Source organism: Hyperoodon ampullatus (genome assembly GCF_949752795.1).
Source record: "Hyperoodon ampullatus genome assembly, chromosome: 1".
Classification (NCBI taxonomy): domain Eukaryota; kingdom Metazoa; phylum Chordata; class Mammalia; order Artiodactyla; family Ziphiidae; genus Hyperoodon; species Hyperoodon ampullatus.
Genome location: NC_136914.1, coordinates 50,576,409 through 50,599,999, shown reverse-complemented (window position 1 = coordinate 50,599,999; position 23,591 = coordinate 50,576,409). Strand labels below are relative to the sequence as shown.

The window sequence follows — 23,591 nt, the reverse complement described above, 5'->3', positions numbered from 1 at the left end:
GGGAGGTGGCCCAATTTCTGGAAATCTCCGCCCCTTCCCTGAAATAGTTGGAATAATCCTCCCACTCATTAGCCTATGAAATTACCCAGCCCATAAAAACTAACCACCCCGTATTTTGGGGCCTCTCACCTCTTGAGATGGCCCACACCCTGTGGAGTGTGTTTCTCTAAATGGGTTTAGTTTTTTTTTTAAAGGGACAAAAATTAGTCAAATAAGTCTGGGAAATCTGGGTTAAACAAAATCAAACATATATCTTGACTGTGAATATAGTAATATAATATAACCTTTAATATAGTAAGTACTATGAATCTCTGAGAGAGTAAAGGTCTTTAGTATTTGACCCTGAAAGTTGTTTTTATCCCCCCTAAAACTATTATATATATATACACACACACATATACATATATATGTGTGTGTGTGTATATATATTTGTATTTATAGTTGCCATATTTGTATCTATATATTTGCTAAATTTGTACTAATATACCCCAGAGGTCTTGCCTTTTTCCACACAGAGAATGAATTCAGAACCTTGAGAATATTTATTTAGCCTTAGTCTATGGTCTTTTAAGCAAGTTTGCAGAATAAGACTTTGTAATAAGATTCCTGAGTTTCTTTTCATCTGTTAATCTTGGAAAGAAGAAAACAAATGTAAAAATTATATAAAGCTTTAACAAATAGACCTCATACATACATCTCCCAGCCAAAACAACTAGAAAGGAAAGGGCAATACTTTGGCCCATGCCCCTTATCCCATGACTGAGCTGACTACCTCATTTTGGCTAAGATTTGGGAGGGTCTGATTGCTTTAAAATTTAGTTATATATATAAAAATATATATATATATATATATATATAGCTTAAAATCTGTTTCACAGTCAGGAATACTACCATCAACCCTCACCTGGCAGTTTGGTACCATGAGGAATTTGGTCACTTGGGAATTGATTCATGTGGATGATTTAACACATTTTATCCCTATTAATAGGAAAATAATCCTAAAAATATAAGACTCCAAAGCCAATATTTTCCTTTATAAATGGCAACTTGTTTACACCATAGTTGCAGTCTTGATGGGTGAAGATTGACTGCTGGAGCAGGAGAGCCTAGTGTTAATGAGAATAGGCTCTTTATCATATTGCCCGAGTGCACCCTCTGTTCCTGCATTTCCCTAGAACTCAGTGTTCAGTTCATATAAGCTATTATACTGCATTTATTCTTCTAAAAGTATTAATAGTTAAGAAAAAGGGGAAGCAAGGCCTAGAACTAAAATGGAGCCAAGAATAAAGCTACTATTAAAAATAGGCATATCATTAAATCTTCATGGATATTTTCCCCTGCCAAGCACACTGAATATGTGTTTGGTGCATTTATTTAATTGAGTCTAAACTATACTTTCTGTGATAGGGTTACTAATTTCAGCCTGTGAGCTTTTAGGCAGGAAAAAAAGATGACTAGTTACCCAAGTAAGTATCTTTAGGATTAAAAATAAACACATGCTACAAAACAGAAATAGAGTCACAGATGTAGAAAACAAACTTATGGTTACCAGGGGATAAGTTGGGGAGGGATAAATTGGGAGATTGGGACTGACATATACACACTACTATATATAAAATAGATAACTAGTAAGAACCTGCTAGCACAGGGAACTCTACTCAGTACTCTGTAATGGCCTATATGGAAAAGAATCTAAAAAAAAAAGAGTAGGTATATGTATATGTATAATTGATTCACTTTGCTATACACCTGAAACTATAACTACTATGTTGTAAATCAACTATACTCCAATAAAGATTAATAAAAAGGAAACACATGCTCAGGATAAATAAAACATTTTCTGATATTAAGACCAAAAAATATTTTCTCCTAAAATTACTTATAAGCAGGGAACTATGTAATGGACTGAGTAATATTTATAACATGCTTTTTAATTTAATGAAACGGCCATATTTTATAGGGTTGTTTCTCTTATTGTTTAGCATAGATCAAAGCTACCATTGGCATGCATTTCTCTGATCTCACTTAGACGTTTCTTCTCATTCTCAGTTTTTGAGTCATTCTCTTCTTCCCAAATTCTAAACCAGTGTTTCTCAAACTTAGCTGTCCACTGTAATCATCTGGGGGCTTTAAAAAATGTAGTCACCTAAGCCCAACACAGAACAATCATATCAGAGTCTTTATGAGTTGGATCTGAGTATCAGTAGTTTTTAGGAAGCTCCATAGAAGAATGTAATACAGTGAGGGTAACTGAGGAAGACTACTCAAAGCATGGGAATGAGCCTAGGGCTTCACTTCCTGTTCCAGAGTCATTCCCTAATCAATCTTTTCTGGCCTCTTAGCTTTAAATACCGCCTGTGTCACCTGTTACTCTGGACCCACATAACCACTGTCCACTTGACAACTCCACTTGGATGGTCAGTAGGCATTTCAAAATTACCATATACAAACCTTCACTCTTAATTTTACTCCCTTAGTCTTCCCTGTCTTAGTAAATGGCGCCATCAATTCACCCAGTTGCTCAGGCCATCCTTGACTTCTCTCTCTCACACCTCATGTCTTATCCATTAACAGTCTGTGTCAAATATACCCATTATCTCACCATCTTAACTAATAAGACCTTAGTTCAGACGGCCGTTATCTCACACTATAAAATTTACAAACCAGTTTCCCGCATCCACCCTTGTCCCATCTCCCGCATGCAGTACTGTTTTCTAACTGGTGTGTCTCAATCATCTGTGGCTTCCCATAACATTCAAAACAATAAAACACCAGAATAACATCCAAATTCCTTACTATGATATGCAAGATCTTACATGATCCTACCTGGGCTGCCTCTCCTTACTCATTTTTTACCATTCTTACCTTCATCACTGCCCTCCAAGCCACACCTGCATTTTGCTTTCCTAGAACATGTCATACATGCTCACGTGTCAGGATCTTTGCCCTTGGTTTTCCTTTGGCCTAGAATGCTCTTTTTGGAAGTTATTTAAATAATTATTTCCTCACTTCCTTAGGGTTTCTGTCCAAATGTTACCTCCCCAGGCTGTCCCTGACCACCTTATCAAAGTAGCACCTATGCTATTACTCTGTTTACTTACTCTGTGCTTTTTTCTTCATAGCACTTATTTCTATGCAAACTTTTTATTATATATGTATTTGCTCATTTATATATTGTCTATGTTAAATGAATGAGTCCATGATTTCTATTCAGTAATTTTTGGCTGAAACCAGGGGCGGATCTTTTAACTATCTAGAGACAATGGTGATCAAGATTCAGTAAGTCCTTCCTAATACTCTTTCTCACAAAAGAGATAGATTGAGATAGATGTTTAAAAGGAGTGAAATTGAAACAGTATTTGAGTAACTAAATGTGAAACCATATTCCTTAGTTGTCATCCACCTAGTGACCCAAGGTGTTTGGAAGATAACTGAAAGACTGATAAACAGCAAATCAAACCAGCCAGGTCTTGACCAGATACCAGATAAAAGTCTGGCCCATTTTAAGCATGAAAAGAAGGCTTAGATCTGAGTACTCTGTAACTATATCTGAAGTTATTTAAACAAAGAAAAAACAGCTGAAGTTGAAACAGAAAACTTACAGTAGATGGAATTCAGGAGCCAAGAGAGTACAGTATTGTTTTAAGATCTGGGGAAATTATCTCTTGATTATTTTACAAGTGGTAAAACTAAAGCTGAAAATGTCCTTTTTGTGTTAGAGACACATGTGTTTTCTGTCAGATGCTGTCTTATTAGTACTACTAGTGTGTTCCAGGTGAGATCTAAAGGCAGACTTTATCCCTAAGGAAAAAGAAGTGTCATCCAAGATCCCACACTGGCCTCCTGAAAGAGCCAGGATGATAATCCCAGAAATGCTATTCTGCTGACCAAAGTGAAAACATAGTGTTTCTCAGCTCTGATTTTACAACTGTGAACTCCGATGGTTCCTTTCCTTTCTGCTCAGGGCAGAGGCTGTGTAGTGAAGTGACTAGGAGCTTGGCCACTAGAGCTGAACTAAATAAATTTGAATTCTGACTCTTATATAGTTTTATGACCTTGGACAAATTATGGACTTTTTGTATTTTCTCGGTTTTCTCATTTATAAAAATGTAAATAATATTAGTTTCTACCTCATAAAAAATACGCTTACAGGGCTTCCCTGGTGGCGCAGTGGTTGAGAGTCTGCCTGCCGATGCAGGAGACACGGGTTCGTGCCCCGGTCCGGGAAGATCCCACATGCCGCAGAGCGGCTAGGCCCGTGAGCCATGGCCGCTGAGCCTGCGCGTCCGGAGCCTGTGCTCTGCAACGGGAGAGGCCACGGCAGTGAGAGGCCCGCGTAACGCAAAAAAAAAAAAAAAAAAAAAAAAAAAAAAAAAAAAAATACGCTTACAGTGTTTGGTGAAGATTGTATGAGTTAATACGTGTAAAGTACTAGAACAGTGCTAGACGTGTAGTAAGTTCTTATATAAGAGCTATTTTCATCACATATGTTTTGGCTCTGTGCATTTTGTTTTTTGTTTGTCTGTTTTATGCTTAAAGATGTAATTGCAGCTTATGGTGAGAGAAAGAAATACATGTTCAAATTCAGAATCTTTAGGCCTCTGGAGGCATTTGTCCAAAAATAGAACTCAGGCTTCTCTTATCCATCTAGTGCTATTCTGTTGACAAATACTGAGTTTTCCTTCTTGTGATTTTCCTGGTGATTTTCCCTTTAAAACAGACCACGGTATGAGTTAATATATTGGGAATGACTCATTTTTCCCTTAAAAGGTGACAAAGCAAAACCCTACATGTGAGATTCTAGCTACGGTTGGATTTGCCATTTGGCTTCATCTGCTGATACAGGCACAAGCAAGTATGTATTTGAAGATTTGCCTCATAGAAAAGGAAGATGAGACTTGTCCTGCGTTGCTGTGGAAGATAGATCTAGGATCCTGGTAAAATTTGCAAAAAGGGAGACTTTAGCTCTTGTAAGAAAGAACTTTCTAACAGTCTGGGCGAAATAATATGCCTATAATTATTTTTATGGAAAATGATTTATCAGTTAGAAAGGATAGGAAAAGCATAAGGGAATTGAAGCAGAAGCAAACCAAATTCCTACTCACATCAAGAACCTCTCTCTTAGACCTTTAAGTGCCCCTGTGCTGTTCTTAGCTAGAGTAGATAATGGTTCTCTGTGCCAACACTGTAACTTATACCTCCTTTTAGTGTGGAGTTATCACACTGTATTATAATTCTGATTCACAGATCTGTTTTCCATATGAGAGGAGAGAATTGTGTATCATCTCCATCACTTGGCATGGTCCTGGGATTATTTCTTGATTGTCGAATAAATGAATGTAGGGAATGGCTGGAAATGTCTGACAAAAGTAAATTCCTCATTTAGGTAATTTTAACAAAAAAATGATACTCTAAAATGAATCATATTGTGTTGTTTGTCTTAACATTTTTAAATAGAAAATATTAATTTCCTCAAATTTTAATTGCCAACAACTCTTTGCTACAATCTTCAATTTTGCATAAATTACAGAGGTAATGATAGCCTAGAAAACTGTGCAGGTGGCTCCCAGTGAACAAGTCTTGATTGACTGTGGACTTTTATATAGTAAGAAGCATATCTTGCCCAGCAGCTAATTATTAAGTTCTAACAGAACTCTATATTCTGGGAGATAGGTTCTAAGTCTTTTATTCTTATTATATCTTACAAACATGATGTAAAGCACTGGGCACAATGAAGTTGCTTAATACTTCTTATAAAGCATTTTTTTAACATCTTTATCAGAGTATAATTGCTTTACAGTGGTGTGTTCGTTTCTGCTTTATAACAAAGTGAATCAACTATACATATACATATATCCCCATATCTCCTTCCTCTTGCGTCTCCCTCCCATCCTCCCTATCCCACCCCTGTAGGTGGTCACAAAGCATTTTTATCTGGGTTTGTGTGATAGAAAAATTAAGCCTGAGCCCAGGCTCTTATCATACTCACAATATGAGGATAAAACTGAGTGAGGGAAAAAGTCATCTGAGGGTCAGAGGTATATACATCATTTTATGGAGTAGCTGCTGTAACCTGTTGGTTCTGGTTACCCTAGGGAAAAATTTGAGGCGCTAGAAATGACTAGGTGCAGCAAGCCATAGGATTCGTTGAACAAAAGTAATGGGGCACCAGAATTGAAAACAGAAATGACAAGAATTTTCACAACACCAAGTAAGACAGGTTAAATAAGAGTATAGTTAGGATATCTAGTTCTCAGAACCAGGAACAGGTATCAAGGGGCAAAGGCATCTGAGTCATTATTTGAACACATTTGCTCTTAACTCCCTTAGCTCAACTCTCTTTTGCTATCATCATCCAGTTTAATGAATAGCAGGCTAAAAACCTTCCCATTGTTTGATAGCACAATAGTCAGAAACTGATCAATCAAGTCTAAATAAGACTTTGATATTTCCATGGGTATTCCTAGCCAAACTCACTTAGGAGTAAAAACAATTTAACTAGATATTATTATTGAAGGAGTGGAGTTATCTAAAAGATCTTTCCATGCTGATTGAAATTCATCTCAATATTTTTTATTTTGCTTGAAGCTTTACAGATTGTTGATTATATGTGTATATAACTCACTGGATTATGTATAGCTCAGTTCTTTGATGAAATCATCAGTAATGATGAAGTGGGAAGTTTTGGTTTTAATTTTGGATTTTGCAGGAATTTGGGAGGCTCTCATTTGGAGCAAGAGAATGCTTGAGTGGGCTACTAATGTATAAGGGGAATGTTCTAAATATAGGAGAACTGTATTAAGATAGAGATGGGAGGATGCTTCATAATTTTGGTGGCTTGGGATGGTTCTAAACATATACTCTACATTTGTTGATTATTTATAGCAAGTGAAAGAAAGAGAAAAAACAAGGAGAACTCATAGACTTTTACTCTAAGTAACTGGGCAGAAGGTGGTACCATTACATGAAATGAAAAAGACTGCTGTATCAAGTTCAAAGAGTTCCCTCTCATTGTTCTTCCTATTCAAAGATTTCCTGGTTTTCTCTTTTATTTTTCCATATTAACTTTAGAATAAAATTATATTCATCTAGAAAAAAGCAAAATACCATTTTTTATTATAGTTGTATTAAATGTATAATGAATATAGGGGGAACTGTCATCTTTATGATGTTGAATCCTACTCAAGAATATTGTTTGTCTTAAAACCATGACTAGTTCCTCAGTCTTAAATCTTTTGGTGTTGGTCTAGAGATGTCCTTTTACCATATAGATTTTACACATTTCTTGTTAAGTTTACTTCTGAGTATTTTATTTTTGTATTGCTATGATAATGGGGTCTTTTCTTTCATTATATCGTCTTACATGTTTTTGTATATGATAGTATTTATATCAACTTTAAAAATAAAATAGCCATTTACCATACCTGCAAGATGAGTTTATTTGGGAATAGCCAGAGGAATTACAATTTGGGAGATGCAAGCTATGGTGGCCCATAGGCAAATCCAGAGAACAAAGGAGGGGAGCTTACTTTTATAGAGAGAAGGGGGGGTGTGTAGTTTGGAGGGACTGTTCTAAACAAAAGTTTACTGGAGGAAAGTAAGAGTTCAGGGTGGCAATGGCTTCTCATTGGCTGGGCTGTTGCTGGGCAAGGAAAATCTTCCTTCCTGAAATAGAAGACTTCCTCTTGTTTGGTAAAGCAAGATTCAGTTCTTCCCATGGGGCATGAAAATAGAGGCAAGTGCATGCAAACGATGGAAAGTGATAGTAGTGAGAGCACCTTCTACAGGCCCTCTCAACTCTAATTTTAGTTGAGGTTTTCTTTAATTTTCACATTTATTTCTATATATTCATTTTTACTTGGCTAATTTATTGAATTCCCCCTTGCTTATAATGTTACAGTTTTTAGGCTTAGTTATTATAAACATTTTAACATTTAGTTTATTAATTTTTTTCTAATATCTTTTGTTTATTTTATTGTTCTTTATCTAACATTTTAAGTTAAACGATTGATTCACTCATTTTTAAATTTCTATTTTATTTATATAATAATTTAAATCTGAATTTTCCTCTAAGCTTTGCTTTATTTATATTTTATAGGATCTAATCTGTAGTACTTTTACTATAAATGTTTCTAGAAATGCTGCAATGTTGTTTGTGTTTTCCTTTTGACTCAAGGATTGTTCAAAATAGTATTAAAATTTTTTTCCAATGGAAGGGTTTTTCAATTTCTGATTTTGTCAATACTTATAACTTTATTGATTTGTGATCAGAGAAAATATCTATAGTTTATCTAGCTATCTACTTTTTGGTATTAATTACTTTTTTTGTTGTTGCCAAAGTCATATCATTAAAAATATATTATTTGGGCACCTGAAAGGAGAATATATGATCTACTTTCAGAGTTTAATATATTGTAATCAGATATATATCATTAATTATGTTGCTTATATTTTCTATACCTTTGATCTGTAATGGATTGATAAAGGTTAATTGAATTCAACAAATTCAATGTGTCTCTATTTCTCCATGTATCTCCTGTAATTTCTGTTTTATGAACTGATTTCTTTTTTATTTGTTACATATATATTTATCATTGTCGTGTCTTCATTTAAATCACACCTTTGCATTATAATATGTACCTTTTTATCCTATTTGATAAATTTGCTGAATTTCTCCTTATTTGATAATAAGAGCATCATTTTTTTTGATTAGTCGTTTTCCTGTTATATGTTTGCCCACCTTTTATTTTCAACATTTCTGAACAGCTTTGTTTTAGATGTGTTTTATATAAAGTGTAGAACTATACTTTGTGAGTCAATTTTAATATATTATTCTTTTAATAGATAACAGAAAAATTTATATTTATTATTATGGTAAATATATACAGTCTGAAATGTCATATTATCTTCTGTTCTGTTGTTTTTACAGTTTTTGTTTTCTTTTTATATTTTTTCTTTTTTTGTATATAGTTGTTTTATTATTTAGGAAGATTTAGGAAGTTAATAATTATAACTTTATACACTACTCTTAGTTCTCTATTTCTTTATATGGTATGTATTGATACTCTATTAGAAGAAATGATAAAATGTTTCCTTTTCCTTCCGTGATTCCATTTCTTTTGTCTCCTACCTGATATTTGCCAATAAAAATTATCTTTGTAGGGTGTTTACCTTATACTTTTAAATATTCTCAGATTTCTATTATTTGATTGGTCAGCTTTAAATTATATCTGTTCATTCTATTCATTAAATATAAGGCAATCAGCAAATTTTCTCAGTTTTGTCCTTCCTATTCTAATTTTGTTAGTTGCACCAATTCTACCTAATCAGAGCAAATAGCATTTAACATTTTGTCTATCACCCCAATCCTCACACTTTTTTGCCTTAATTTTGTTATTAAATATATTCAAAACACTCCAATAGTCCTTTTGCCAGTTTCCTCAGATATATTTTGATGCATTAAAGTTCATCTTTTAGCGCATTCCTCCAGAAAAACTCATGGGAGCAATATTTCCTGTGTTCTTACAATTTCAAAATTGTTTGCAAACTTTAATCTTGGAAGACAATTTGACTGGATATGAAATCCTCGCTCCCAGTTTCTTTACATGGGTCTCTTGTAGGTATTGCTCTGCTGTTTTCTGGAATTGAATGTAAAAATCTGAATTTTTGCCTGGTTGCTCATAGGATTCTTTTTTTAGTCTTTAAAATCCAGCAACTTTACTGATATGTGTCTCACTGTTGACTATTATAGGTCAATTTATATGAACTCAAGTCTTTTTTCCCCATTTTGTATGACTCTAAGTTCTTATTTTTAAAGTGTTTGGCATAGTGTTTGGTCATAATGTTCAACTTTTCCATAACAACATTTTTCTCTTGAGTTTATTACTTTGTTGTTAAATTTAAAATTTTCTTTGTTTTTTTTTCCTTGGGTCTGCCACTTTTTAAATGTATCCTTTTATTTACTTAAAAATTTGCATATAGTAAAATTTACTCATTTTTGGTGTATAGTTCCATGACTTTAGACAAATGCATATAGTCATGTAACTACCACTAGAATCAAAATTCCCCTGGGCTGATTCTTATATAGTATCCTTTTATTGATGCTGTGTAAAATCCTTTTTAAAATTATTTATCATGGAATGAGCTGGATTGTCTTGGATCTTCTCTTTGCAGGGTGCTTCTGTTAGGGTTTGGGGAGGACATGCTGAGCAGCCTTCAGATTCTTCCTTCACCACTTTCACAGAGTCAAACTACTTCCTGTTTGAATGGCTCCTCTGAATCTTTGTGTTACTACCCACTGTGAACTATGCTAGGTCCAAGAGGGCTTCTTCTGCCCTTATTCCCACATTTTCTGCTACAAATAAAAGAGATATATATTGCATTTTATGTGATCCCTTCACCTTCAGGAAGTATGTTTTTGTAGTCATTTCCAGAGATCTGCCACTGCTGGCCATCTTGTTATTCTCTGAACTTCTTTCTGCCTTTCTCCCTGTGTGGTATCTACTAACTCTGCTGATCCTGGGTAACTCTTCCATGTTTTTGGAGTCTGTGTACAATATGTCTTCTAGTTTTGCTAAAAATTGTGCAGTTTTTGTTGTTGTCATTAACTGTGTAGCATTTGCATGTTATCTGGGAGGAGAAGAGAGACAATACTGTCTCACATGGCCCTGTTCTTACTGGAAGTCCTTCCTTTGACTTCCCTCATCACTCCCTTTCCCTCATTCCCCTTCCTTGGCTCACACATTAAGCACTGGAATCCCTCATACTGCTAACCTCTCTTATTCCTACATCTCTTAATTAAAGCATGTATGAATACTTCCTGTTATATCCTAGACCTCATCATCATTTTCTAAACATATAATTTCAAAGTTGGTCCATTTTTTCCTGCTATCCTTTTGGCTTGGAATGCTCTTTTATTCTTTCCCTGTTTAGTATCCTCTTGTCCATACTTTATGACCTAAAAATGTATATTAACTCCTTCAGGAAACCTTCCTTGACACCTCCTCAGGATGACGCAGAATTAATCTCTCACCTATGCTTCCACAGTACATTGTGCCATTTTTAGTGCACTTATTTTTTTGTTTTCAATATTTACATATTATAAAGCCAGTGAGTATCCCCTGCATCTATGTATTGACCTGTCAATACAGAACTTTCAAATCCTGGGTTTCTAGGACTCTGCTTACAACTCTCCTATGATGGTCAGCACATACCTTCATTTATCTCATTTGATTTTCCACTGTTCAATTGAGGGGTACAATATTTTGAGTCATCTAGATTTCCTTATCTAGCTTTTGCTTGCTAAGTGATTTGATAATTTCAAAGCAATTTTCCTATTCTTAGGATGTAACTGGAACTCCTCTAGAATTGGAGCATTCACAAATTAAAAAAAAAAACTCAGTAATCATTAATGGAAGTTTTTCTGCATTCCAGGTGATGCAACTGTGACAATAGCTCACAGATATACTCCCAAAGAACAACTGAAGATCCATACTCTGCTGGCAGATGTTATCGTAGTAGCTGCAGGTAAGTCTTTAGTGGCTGTTATTTGGTGAAATGTCATCAGCAGACTAATTCCTGCCCTAATTGCTGACATGTCTATAAGAACAGCTTCTTGGGAGACTTAGGTATATGTAGGACTGACTTCCATTCTGTCTCTTGGCAATCATCATATTGGTCCATTATGCCTATGTTAGCATTCATCACTTCATTGTGGAAAAACAAAACAGCCTTTGGAATGACAGATTAAGCACAAGAATAAATGTGTACTTTGACAGTTACTTTGACAGACATGATTGGTTCTAAATATGAATAAGTTATGGGGAGACTGATAGGAAATGCTGTTGAAAGAGTAGCCAGGGCTAGCTCACATAGGACCTTGTAGACCCTGTAAAGACTTTCATATAAGCCAAAGATGGCTGTGAGCAGGAGATTGACATGATCTGGCTTATGTTTTTAAAATATTATTCATACTGTGTCAAGGGGAATAGAGTCTAGAAGAACAGGAGTAGAAACAGAGAGAACAGTTATTGCACTTCTACTTAATGGATCTAGGTTTTTCCTTAATTTGTTTTATAATCAAACATACAAAGTAATTCTACCCTTCATTTCTATCTTTACTCTTGCCACATAGCATTTCTACATTGCAGATAATTGTGACTCTTCTTGTTTTATCCAAGACTTGAATGGGAGCATTTTTCATTTTGTTTATCAATTAGATGTTATTGGTGATTTCTAGGCTTTACACTTGATTTGCTGAATATTTACAAACTATGAAGGGAGGGTAAAAGTTCCAGAAGAAATTGAGTTTGATGAAAAGAATAATAACAGTTTAAATTAGTTTCAACCAAGTTTAATTCACTTTTTATTATAATATAGGCCCTTCTCTGAAAGTCAGAATATATATGTGATGATTCCAGGTGGAGTAATTTGCCTCTTCATAGAGTAAAAATAGAAATATTCCCTTTTCAAGAAGTCACCAGTAAGCTGGTAAAGCTAAGCACATTTCCCATTTTTCTGAGAAATTATATTCAGATGATATCAAGTGCAAATTTTTGAACTGGGTTGACATAAGTAAGACATCAGATGTTTAGAGAGCCAATACAATTTTTCAGACCACAGGTCAACATTAAGTAAAATACTGCTGCAGCAGCTGATATATTCACAGAAGACAAATATTGGGTTGGCCAAAAAGTTCATTACGGCAAAGCCTAATGAACTTTTTGGCCAACCCAATGTTATGTTGACTTCTTTTTATTTATTTATTTATGTATTATTATTATTTTTTAATGTTTATTTATTTATCTTCTTATTAGTCATCCATTTTACACAAATCAGTGTATGCATGTCAATCCCAATCACCCAATTCATCACACCCCCTGCACCCCCCCACGCTGCTTTCCCCCGTTGGTGTCCATACGTTTGTTCTCTACGTCTGTGTCTCAATTTCTGCCCTGGAAACTGGTTCATCTGTACCATTTTCTAGGTTCCACATATATGTGTTAATATACGATGTTTGTTTTTCCCTTTCTGAATTACTTCACTCTGTAGGACACTCTCTAGATGCATCCATATCTCTACAAATGACCTGACATCTTTCCTTTTTAGGGCAGAGTAATATTTCATTGTATATATATACCACATCTTCTTTATTCATTCGTCTCTTGATGGGCATTTAGGTTGCTTCCATGACCTGGCTATTGTAAATAGTGCTGCAGTGAACATTGGGGTGCATGTGTCTCTTTGAATTATGGTTTTCTCTGGGTATATGCCCAGTAGTGGGATTGCTGGGTCATACAGAAGTTCTATTTTTAGTTCTTTAAGGAACCTCCATACTGTTCTCCATAGTGGCTATATCAATTTACATTCCCACCAACAGTGCAAGAGGGTTCCCTTTTCTCCACACCCTCCCCAGCATTTGTTGTTTGTAGACTTTCTGATGATGCCCATTCAAACTGGTGTGAGGTGATACCTCATTGTAGTTTTGATTTGCATTTCTCTAATAATTAGTGATGTTGAGCAGCTTTTCATGTACTTCTTGGCCATCTATATGTCTTCTTTGGAGAAATGTCTATTTAAATCTTCTGCCCATTTTTGGATTGGGTTGCTTGTTTCTTTAATATTGAGCTGCATGAGCTGTTTATATATTTTGGAGATTAATCCTTTGTCCGTTGATTCGTTTGCAAATATTTTCTCCCATTCTGAGGGTTGTCTTTTCATCTTGTTTATGGTTTCCTTTGCTGTGCAAAAGCTTTGAAGTTTCATTATGTCCCATTTGTTTATTTTTGTTTTTATTTCCATTACTCTAGGAGGTGGATCAAAAAAGATCTTGCTGTGATTTATGTCAAAGAGTGTTCTTCCTATGTTTTCCTCTAAGAGTTTTATAATGTCTGGTCGTATATTTAGGTCTCTAATCCATTTTTAGTTTATTTTTGTGTATGGTGTTAGGAGGTGTTCTAATTTAATTCTTTTACATGTAGCCATCCAGTTTTCCCAGCACCACTTATTAAAGAAACTATCTTTTCTCCACTGTATATCCTTGCCTCCTCTATCATAGATTAGTTGACCTTAGGTCCGTGGGTTTATCTCTGGGCTTTCTATCTTGTTCCATTGGTCTAAGTTTGTGTTTTTGTGCCAGTGCCATATTGTCTTGATTACTGTAGCTTTGTAGTATAGTATGAAGTCAGGGAGTCTGATTCCTCCAGCTCCGTTTTTTTCCCTCAAGACTGCTTTGGATATTCAGGGTCTTTTGTGTCTCCATACAAATTTTAAGATTTTTTGTTCTAGTTCCATAAAAAATGCCATTGGTAATTTGATAGGGATTGCACTGAATCTGTAGATTGCTTTGGGTAGTATAGTCATTTTCACAATATTGATTCTTCCAATCTAAGAACATGTTATATCTCTCCATCTGTTTGTATCATCTTTAATTTCTTTCATCAGTGTCGTAGTTTTCTGCATACAGGTCTCTTGTCTCCCTAGGTAGGTTTATTCCTAGGTATTTTATTCTTTTTGTTGCAGTGGTAAATGGGAGTGTTTCTTAATTTCTGTTTCAGATTTTTCGTCATTAGTGTATAGGAATGCAAGAGATTTCTGTGCATTAATTTTGTATCCTGCAACTTTGCCAAATTCATTGATTAGCTCTAGTAGTTTTCTGGTGGTATTTTTAGGATTCTCTATGTATAGTATCATGTCATCTGCAAACAGTGACAGTTTTAATTCTTCTTTTCCTATTTGTATTCCTTTTATTTCTTTTTCTTCTCTGATTGCCGTGGCTAGGACTTCCAAAACTATGTTGAATAAAAGTGGTGAGAGTGGACATCATTGTCTTGTTCCTGATCTTAGAGGAAATGCTTTCAGTTTTTCACCATTGAGAATGATGTTTGCTGTGGGCTTGTCATATATGGCCTTTATTGTGTTGAGGTAGGTTCCCTCTATACCCACTTTCTGGAGAGTTTTTATCATAAATGGGTGTTGAATTTTGTCCAAAGCTTTCTCTGCATCTATTGAGATGATCATGTGGTTTTTATTCTTCAATTTGTCAATATGGTGTGTCACATTGATTGATTTGCATATATTGAAGAATCCTTGCATCCCTGGGATGATGATCATGGTGTATGATCCTTTTAATGTGTTGTTGGATTCTGTTTGCTAGTATTTTGTTGAGGATTTTTGCATCTATATTCATCAGTTATTTTGGTCTGTAATTTTCTTTTTTTTTGTAGTATCTTTGTCTGGTTTTGGTATCAGGGTGATGGTGACCTCCTAGAATGAGTTTGGGAGTGTTCCTTCCTCTGCAATTTTTTGGAAGAGTTTGAGAAGGATGGGTGTTATCTCTTCTCTACATTTCTGATAGAACACACCTGTGTAGCCATCTGGTCCTGGACTTTTGTTTGTTGGAAGATTTTTAATCACAGTTTCTATTTCATTACTTGTGATTGCTCTGTTCATGTTTTCTATTTTTCCTGGTTCAGTCTTGGAAGGCTATACCATTCTAAGAATTTGTACATTTCTTCCAGGTTGTCCATTTTATTTCCATAGAGTGCTTGTAGTAGTCTCTTAGGATGCTTTGTATTTCTGTGGTGTCTGTTGTAACTTTTCCTTTTTTATTTCTAATTTTATTGATTTGAGTCCTCTCCCTCTTTTTCTTTTATTTTTTATTTTTTATTTTTTTTGTGGTATGTGGGCCTCTCACTGTTGTGGCCTCTCCCGTTGCGGAGCACAGGCTCTGGATGCACAGGCTCAGCGGCCATGGCTCATGGGTCTAGCCGCTCCGTGGCATATGGGATCTTCCCGGACCGGGACACGAACCTGTTTCCCCTGCATCGGCAGGCAGACTTTCAACCACTGCACCACCAGGGAAGCTCTCCCTCTTTTTCTTGATGAGTCTGTCTAATGGTTTATCAATTTTGTTTATCTTCTCAAAGAACCAGCTTTTAGTTTTATTCATCTTTGCTATTGTTTTCTTGGTTTGTAGTTCATTTATTTCTCCTCTGATCTTTATGATTTCTTTCCTTCTGCTAACTTTGGGTTTTGTTTGTTCTTCTTTCTCTAGATCCTTTAGGTGTAACGTAAGATTGTTTATTTGAGATTTTTCTTGTTTCTTGAGGTAGGCTTGTATAGCTATAAACTTCCCTCTTAGAACTGCTTTTGCTGCATCCCATAGGTTTTTGCATCATTGTGTTTTCATTGTCATTTGTCTCTAGGTATTTTTTGATTTCCTCTTTGATTTCTTTAGTGATCTCTTGGTTACTTAGTAACATATTGTTTAGCCTCCATGTGTTTGTGTTTTTTATGTTTTTTTCCCTGTAATTGATTTCTGATCTCATAGTGTAGTGGTCAGAAAAGATGCTTGATATGATTTCAATTTTCTTAAATTTACTGAGGCTTGATTTGTGAACCAAGATGTGATCTATCCTGGAGAATGTTCTGTGTGCACTTGAGAGAAAGTGTAATCTGCTGTTTTGGATGGAATGTCCTATAAATATCAATTAAATCTATCTGGTCTATTGTGTCATTTAAAGCTTGTGTTTCCTTATTAATTTTCTGTTTGGATGATCTGTCCATTGGTGTAAGTGAGGTGTTAAAGTCCCCCACTATTATTGTGTTACTGTTGATTTCCTCTTTTAGAGCTGTTAGCAGTTGCCTTTTGTATTGAGGTGCTCCTATGTTGGGTGCATATATATTTATAATTGTTATATCTCCTTCTTGGATTGATCCCTTGATCATTATGTAGTGTCCTTCCTTGTCTCTTGTAACGTTCTTTATTTGAAAGTCTATTTTATCTGATATGAGTATTGCTACTCCAACTTTATTTTGATTTCCTTTTGCATGGAATATCTTTTTCCATCCCCTCACTTTCAGTCTATATGTGTCCCTAGGGCTGGAGTGGGTCTCTTGTAGATAGCATATATATGGGTCTTGTTTTTGTATCCATTCAGCAAGCTTGTGTCTTTTGGTTGCAACATTTAATCCATTCACATTTAACATAATTATCAATATGTATGTTTCTATGACATTTTTCTTAATTGTTTTGGGTTTATTTTTGTAGGTCCTTTTCTTGTCTTGTGTTTCCCACTTAGAGAAGTTCCTTTAACATTTGTTGTAGAGCTGGTTTGGTGGTCCTGAATTCTCTTAGCTTTTGCTTCTCTCTAAAGCTTTTGATTTCTCCATGAAATGTGAATGAGATCCTTGCAGGGTAGAGTAATCTTGGTTGTAGTTTCTTCCCTTTCATGCCATATCATGCCCTTCCATATCATGCCACTCCCTTCTGACTTGTAGAGTTTCTGCTGAGAAATCAGCTGTTAACCTTATGGGAGTTCCCTTGTATGTTATTTTTCAATTTTCCCTTGCTTCTTTTAATAATTTTTCTTTGTCTTTAATTTTTGCCAATTTGATTACTATGTGTCTCAGCATGTTTCTCCTTGGGTTTATCCTGTATGGGACTCTATGCGCTTCCTGGACTTGGGTGGCTCTTTACTTTCCCATGTTAGGGAAGTTTTTGACTATAATCTCTTCAAATATTTTCTCGGGTCCTTTCTCTCTCTCTTCTCCTTCTGGAACCCCTATAATGCAAATGTGGTTGCGTTTAATGTTGTTCCAGAGGTCTCTTAGGCTGTCTCATTTCTTTTCATTGCTTTTTCTTTATTCTGTTCCACAGCAGTGAATTCCGCCATTCTGTCTTCCAGGTCACTTATCCGTTCTTCTGTCTCAGTTATTCTGCTATTGATTCCTTGTAGTGTATTTTTCATTTCAGTTATTGTATTGTTCATCTCTGTTTGTTCTTTAATTCTTCTAGATCTTTGTTAAACATTTCTTGCATCTTCTCGATATTTGCCTCCATTCATTTTCTGACGTGCTGGTTCATCTTCACTATCGTTATTCTGAATTCTTTTTCTGGAAGATTGCCTATGTCCTTTTCATTTAGTTGTTTTTCTGGGGATCTGTCTTGTTCTTTCATCTGATACATAGCCCTCTGCCTTTTCATCTTGTCTATGTTTCTGTGAATGTGGTTTTTGTTCCACAGGCTGCAGGATTGTAGTTCTTCTTGCTTCTGCTGTCTGCCCTCTGCTGACTTCTTTTTAGAAACACTTGGATTCACACACCAGTCTCAGGATTTGGTGAGTAGAGAGGAATTTGATTGGTCGTCCTTTTTCATTTCTATCTGTAGACAGAATGAAATTTACACTGTCTTTAAAAGGTGCTACTTGACTTCAGTGTTACCAACTTGTAAAGACTATTTCACAATTGACCTTAGTTCCCATTTACCAATTATAACATTGAATGAATATTTCTTTTAGTGGGGAAAAATCCCTCAGTGTACATTCATGCTGATCATATTTCCTTTGACAGGAAATGACAAATGGGTGATTAAAATCCTCTTTCAAGAACCAATGACATATTTTTGTGACTAAATCAAACCTTAGGTCCCAAGTATGCATGCGAATACTATCATCATCCTTGAGTTCCTCCTATAGACTCATTGTATGCTCCTTTGTAAAGGCCTAAATCAGCACTGAGTACAAGGTGTTAAAAATAAGACAGGGAAAAGAAAAAGGAAAATTAAGGAAGAGAAGGGAAAGGAAGGACCAAGGCTATATAAAATGAAGAGAAGATGAGTCAGGAGGTACTCAGGCCCCTAGGGATAGAGACAGCATGGAGGCTTTGTACAGCAGCCATCCTGCTCAGAGTATCCTCTTACCACCAGAGTGCGCCAGTCAGGTGTGTAACTACTTCAGACAGCCAGTTGGCTGCACACCATCCTAATCCTGACCTGGAAGACATTTTGAACAAAAGCAGTGCAAACAGGTCTTGCTCCCATCTTGTATTCTATCTCTAAAGCCTCTAACTAGATACAAAGGTATTCTGAATGCTGGAAGACAGCCCTGCACAAAACCCTGCAGTCATGCTGAAGAAATACATATTTGGATAATGGGAAATTCCAGGGTAGAAAATTGAGAATTTATAAGAAATAACTAAAGATTGCTACATTTCCACTTCCTTAATAATCATCTGGAGAGTTTAAGGGTAAAATACGTAAAGGTAAATTACAGTGAAATTATATAGAAAGCAGGAGTTAATGTAAAAAAGAAATTCTATATAACCGGACCATAGGAATGAAATATTACTAAAATGATCACATCGTGCATTATGTGTGGGAAATAACAAATACAATTAGCAGTGGGTATTAAAGAAGGAGATAGCGATCTAATGGCAGAGGTAGCTGGAACAGGGAGGGCTGGATCATTGTCATAACTAGGGTGTCATCATATATGGAAGCAGTCCCATCTAGAAGTCGGGAAGAGTAGAGGAGGAGCAGTGTGTGATGTATCAGAAAGATTAATGATGTCTGATAGATGACAGTACAGAATGTAATGATGAAATCTCAGAATGGGCTTGAAGAAGAAAAATGTAAAAGAGGAAATCATTGTGTGAAGGTCCTGGGGCATTAATAAAATTAACTTATATTAATATTAATCTCACCCCTTCAGTTTCTCAAATTCCCATAGTCCTATGCTTATAGATTTAACTATGTATCACTTACTTTTTAAGCATCTACTTTCAAAAATCAAAAATTGGGCTAATTTAGAAGCTTGAATCTGAAAATCAGATTGTCAAACTGTATTTAGAAATAAGGAGCTTCAAGTCTCTGCTTATAGCTACCTCTGAGTTCACAGAGAGCATGAATCTGTTTCTAGGACATTTTCCTGTATCATGGTTATAGCACTTAACACCTGTTTATAGTTGTTGGTCACCTTCAGTAGATTATAGCAGGAACAGGACTGTTTGTTTTGTTTTAGCTTTTTTTCTAAGCCAAGTGCTTAGAACAATATCAGACACACAGTGGGTACTCAATAAATGTGTGCTGTATTCATTTTGAGATTACAACTGGAGCAAGGATTTCTTCAAATTGATATAAACTTAGATGATAAATTTTTAAGAATAATTTTATGAAGATGGAATCATTCGTCTGAGATATTGGTTGATTCACTTAGTGATAGCATTATTTTTATGACTACTAAACATACCTACTTTGTCATTGTAAAGTAAATTGATAAAGCCATAAAAGTGAAAGATTTATTTATAAAAGAATAGTTCTTATCGTTAAGTGGATGAATGGGCTGATTTGATTTGAAAGATTAAGATTAAGAAATTATGAGCAGGATGAAGAAAGTAGAGAGACTATTATAGACATCTAAAATATAGTAAGAAAGGGGAAAGGTGTGGGGAGGGATAAATTACGAGGTTGGAATTAACATATACACACTACTATATATAAAATAGGTAATCAACAAGGACCTACTGTATAGCACAGAGAACTCTACTTAATACTCTGTAATAACCTATATGGGAAAAGAATCTGAAAAAGAATATATATATATATATATATGTATAACTGAATCACTTTGCTGTACACCTGGAACTAACACAACATTGTAAATCAACTATACTCCAATATAAAATAAAAATTAAATAAATAAAATAAAATATAGTTAAGAGTATTAAACAGTTGAATGGAAGTAGTTTAGGGGAAGGCTAAATTGGCTTTGTGTAAGGCTAGTGATAAAGCAGGGGAAACTAGCCAGAATAAGACACTAATTCTGAGAGTGTGGTAGAAGACCTTTGGTTGGCCTATATCTCACGCTTCCAGGAAACTGGGGGAAATCTTCAGTTTGTAAAACTTCTAGGAATCTTGATTATCCAGGCAGGATAGGCACTTTTTTCCCAGACATTGTCCAAAGGACCCTCCACCCATCTGAGTAAACTCTGTGGAATTGGCTTCATTCAGAAGATAAGCTGCTGAGTCAATGCCACTAGCATATTAACTTCTGAATGCAGAATGTCATAGTTAGTGATAGCTGATGTTTTGTCTACTAAGCTCTCCCCACCAGCATGATGAATGAACCTTCACAATCGTAACTGAGGCGTCTCTATTGCAACACTTTTAATGATAGACATTGTAATATAAAACAGGATAAATGGGTAATTCAGTAATTTGGAATATTCATACTTACTCATCCTAAAATGCAAGGTGACCAACCAACTTCTTTTCACTGCTTCTCGCATCATATTATCACGTTTTAGACACACTCCCCTTACACATCATCCTACTTGGAGTTTTCCCTCTGTTAAATTTCCTCCTCTTGGAGCCAGGTTAGTAATTTTCAGGATGCCGGTACACTGAGAAGTTCCAAGGGGTGGGGCGTGGAAATACTCAACTCCACCATAGGCAGCTCATGCAACTCGGGAGTGGAACTTGCTCACTTACAGCCCTGGGTGCTTCCTGAGTGGATGCCAGCACACTTCATGGTCTCACTAAAGCTATTGTTCCTCCCATATCCTATTTCCCATTCTCCATCTTATCACCTTTAGCCTCTGCTTCTCCATTTAGAATTCCTTCCTGCCTTCCCAAATTTGTCATTTATCTTAGTTTTGTCAATTATTTTCAATGGTATAGAGTAGTGTGAAAGCACAGGCCTTGCTAGAGTAAGAATTCCAGAATTTAACTCCCAGTTTTGCCACTTGCTAATCGTATAACCTTGTCAAGTTATCCCATCTCTCTGAGCCTCAATCTCTTCAGTGTGAAAAATATGATAACCTCTAACAATAGTGTTGTTAAGCCAGCCAGTCTGTGTAAAGAACATAGCACAGTGACTTGCAAATTATAAATACTCAATAAATGTTATATGCTAATTTTTATGTGCTAGTCCTTCTCAGACCATTACATATATATATCTGAACAATAATTTAGAAATAATAAATCAGTTGATTATTAAGCTACAACTTTTATATAACTAAATCCATATACTTTTTGGTTACTTTTGATACTAACATAGTATCAATGTTTACTAGTCATCATAAATGTAAATAAATTAATCTAAGGTGTGACTTATGCATGAGACCAACTGCATAAAAGCTTTATTTTCACTTAAGATTTGTGGCTTCTCATGATGCCATGAGCCTTTGCTCATAGCTGTGTACTCTGTTGTCCCTGGATGAGTCCCTTGTTGCCTCTCTCTCTTTTGGAAGTCTGACTTCGCAAGGAGCTGGGGAAGGTGGAGGCACTTCGGCTAAGGGATTTATCTCAGGCCTTTACCCACCCTCCCAGTCTCCCTCTCTCTCCTTCTGCCTCCTCCCCGTCCCCACTCCAGTCCCCACAATCCATCCCCAAATGAGATACCACATAGGCCAAGCCTCCCTGGTCTAAAATAAGTAAGCTTCATCAATGTATAAGAGGGCGCTTGCTTCTTGATTTTTTTCCTTGATGTCAGTAACATATCCGTAAGGTAAAAACCTAGGAAGCATGGACAATAAGAGGGGAAAGACCCATAATCCCAGCCAAAGCCAACCACAGCTAACAATTTGCTGTTTGGCCTTCCGCTATTTTGTATTCGTATAGAAATCTAAATATTTACAATAGTTCTTTCACCTGGTGTGTACATTTGTATTTTAGGGCTCCACACTGTGTTTTCTCATAAAATGCATTATTCTAAAACATGATTTCTTTCTTTTTGGCTGCGTTGGGTCTTCGTTGCTGCGAACGGGTTTTCTTTAGTTGCGGCGAGCAGAGGCTACTCTTCATTGTGGTGGCTTGTCTTGTTGCGGAGCATGGGCTCTAGGGGCACGGGCTCAGTAGTTGTGGCTCACAGGCTCTAGAGCACAGGCTCAGTAGTTGTGGAGCACGGGCTCTAGAGCGCAGGCTCGGTAGTTGTGGCGCACGGGCTTAGCTGCTCCGCGGCATGTGGGATCTTCCCGGATGAGGGCTCAAACCCGTGTCCCCTGCACTGGCAGGCAGATTCTTAACCACTGCATCACCAGGGAAGTCCCCAAAACATGATTTCTAATGACTCCATAGTATTCTATATGATGGGCATACTGTAATTTATATATTCAGCTCTTGATTGTTGGACTTTTAGATTGTTCCCAGTTTTTTACTATTATGAATATTGCAGTAAACAACTGTGATCATCTTTGTAAATACCTAAGATTATTTTCAAAAGGGACCTTTAATATTTATTATATTGGTGTTAAGTTTTTTCTTTGCTTATGAATGGTTACTTGTATTCTCAAAACCAAAATTAACATTAAAACCTTTGTGTATAACAAAAGCTGTATATGTGTATATAGTATTCATATATGTGTATATAATATTTCATGTCTTACATGTGTGTAATTAAACAGCTTTAACATATACAAAGTTGATATATGAGTATCATTTGTAACCCATTCTCTAAGCCTGTTATTATTACAAATAGGTACACTATGAGGCTTTAAGGGTACACATACAGGAAGATGGTATTCTGTGGGGTAAAGAGAAAGGGACTAGAATGTGAGGCAGGGTATTGTAGTAGAAGAAGCTTGCCTTTAAAGTAAGGAGGATCTGGGTTCAATTTCAGTTTTAACCTTAAAAATCAGATTTAACTCTCTGGACTGTATTCTCAACTATTATAAAATGGAGGTAATAATACTAGTGGTACAGTCTGCTATAAGAATTAAGTGCCTAGCACATGATTGGTACTAAATGAATGTAGTTTCTCTTCCCTTCAGTTTGTCATGTTATGACTCTATGACTAATACTACAGTGTGCTTTA

The 23,591-nt window shown here is 35.8% G+C and overlaps 1 protein-coding gene across 1 annotated transcript in view; it reads left to right on the top strand.

The window, feature by feature from the left end:
- The window catches only part of MTHFD2L (methylenetetrahydrofolate dehydrogenase (NADP+ dependent) 2 like), a gene marked incomplete at both ends in the record, with an annotated part of 135,973 nt that overhangs the window by 51,163 nt on the left and 61,219 nt on the right, over positions 1-23,591 (top strand). The window contains one exon of the mRNA XM_079706122.1: positions 11,434-11,526. Within this exon, the coding sequence (XP_079562248.1) occupies positions 11,434-11,526 (93 nt within the window). The remainder of the gene's footprint in view (positions 1-11,433; positions 11,527-23,591) is intronic.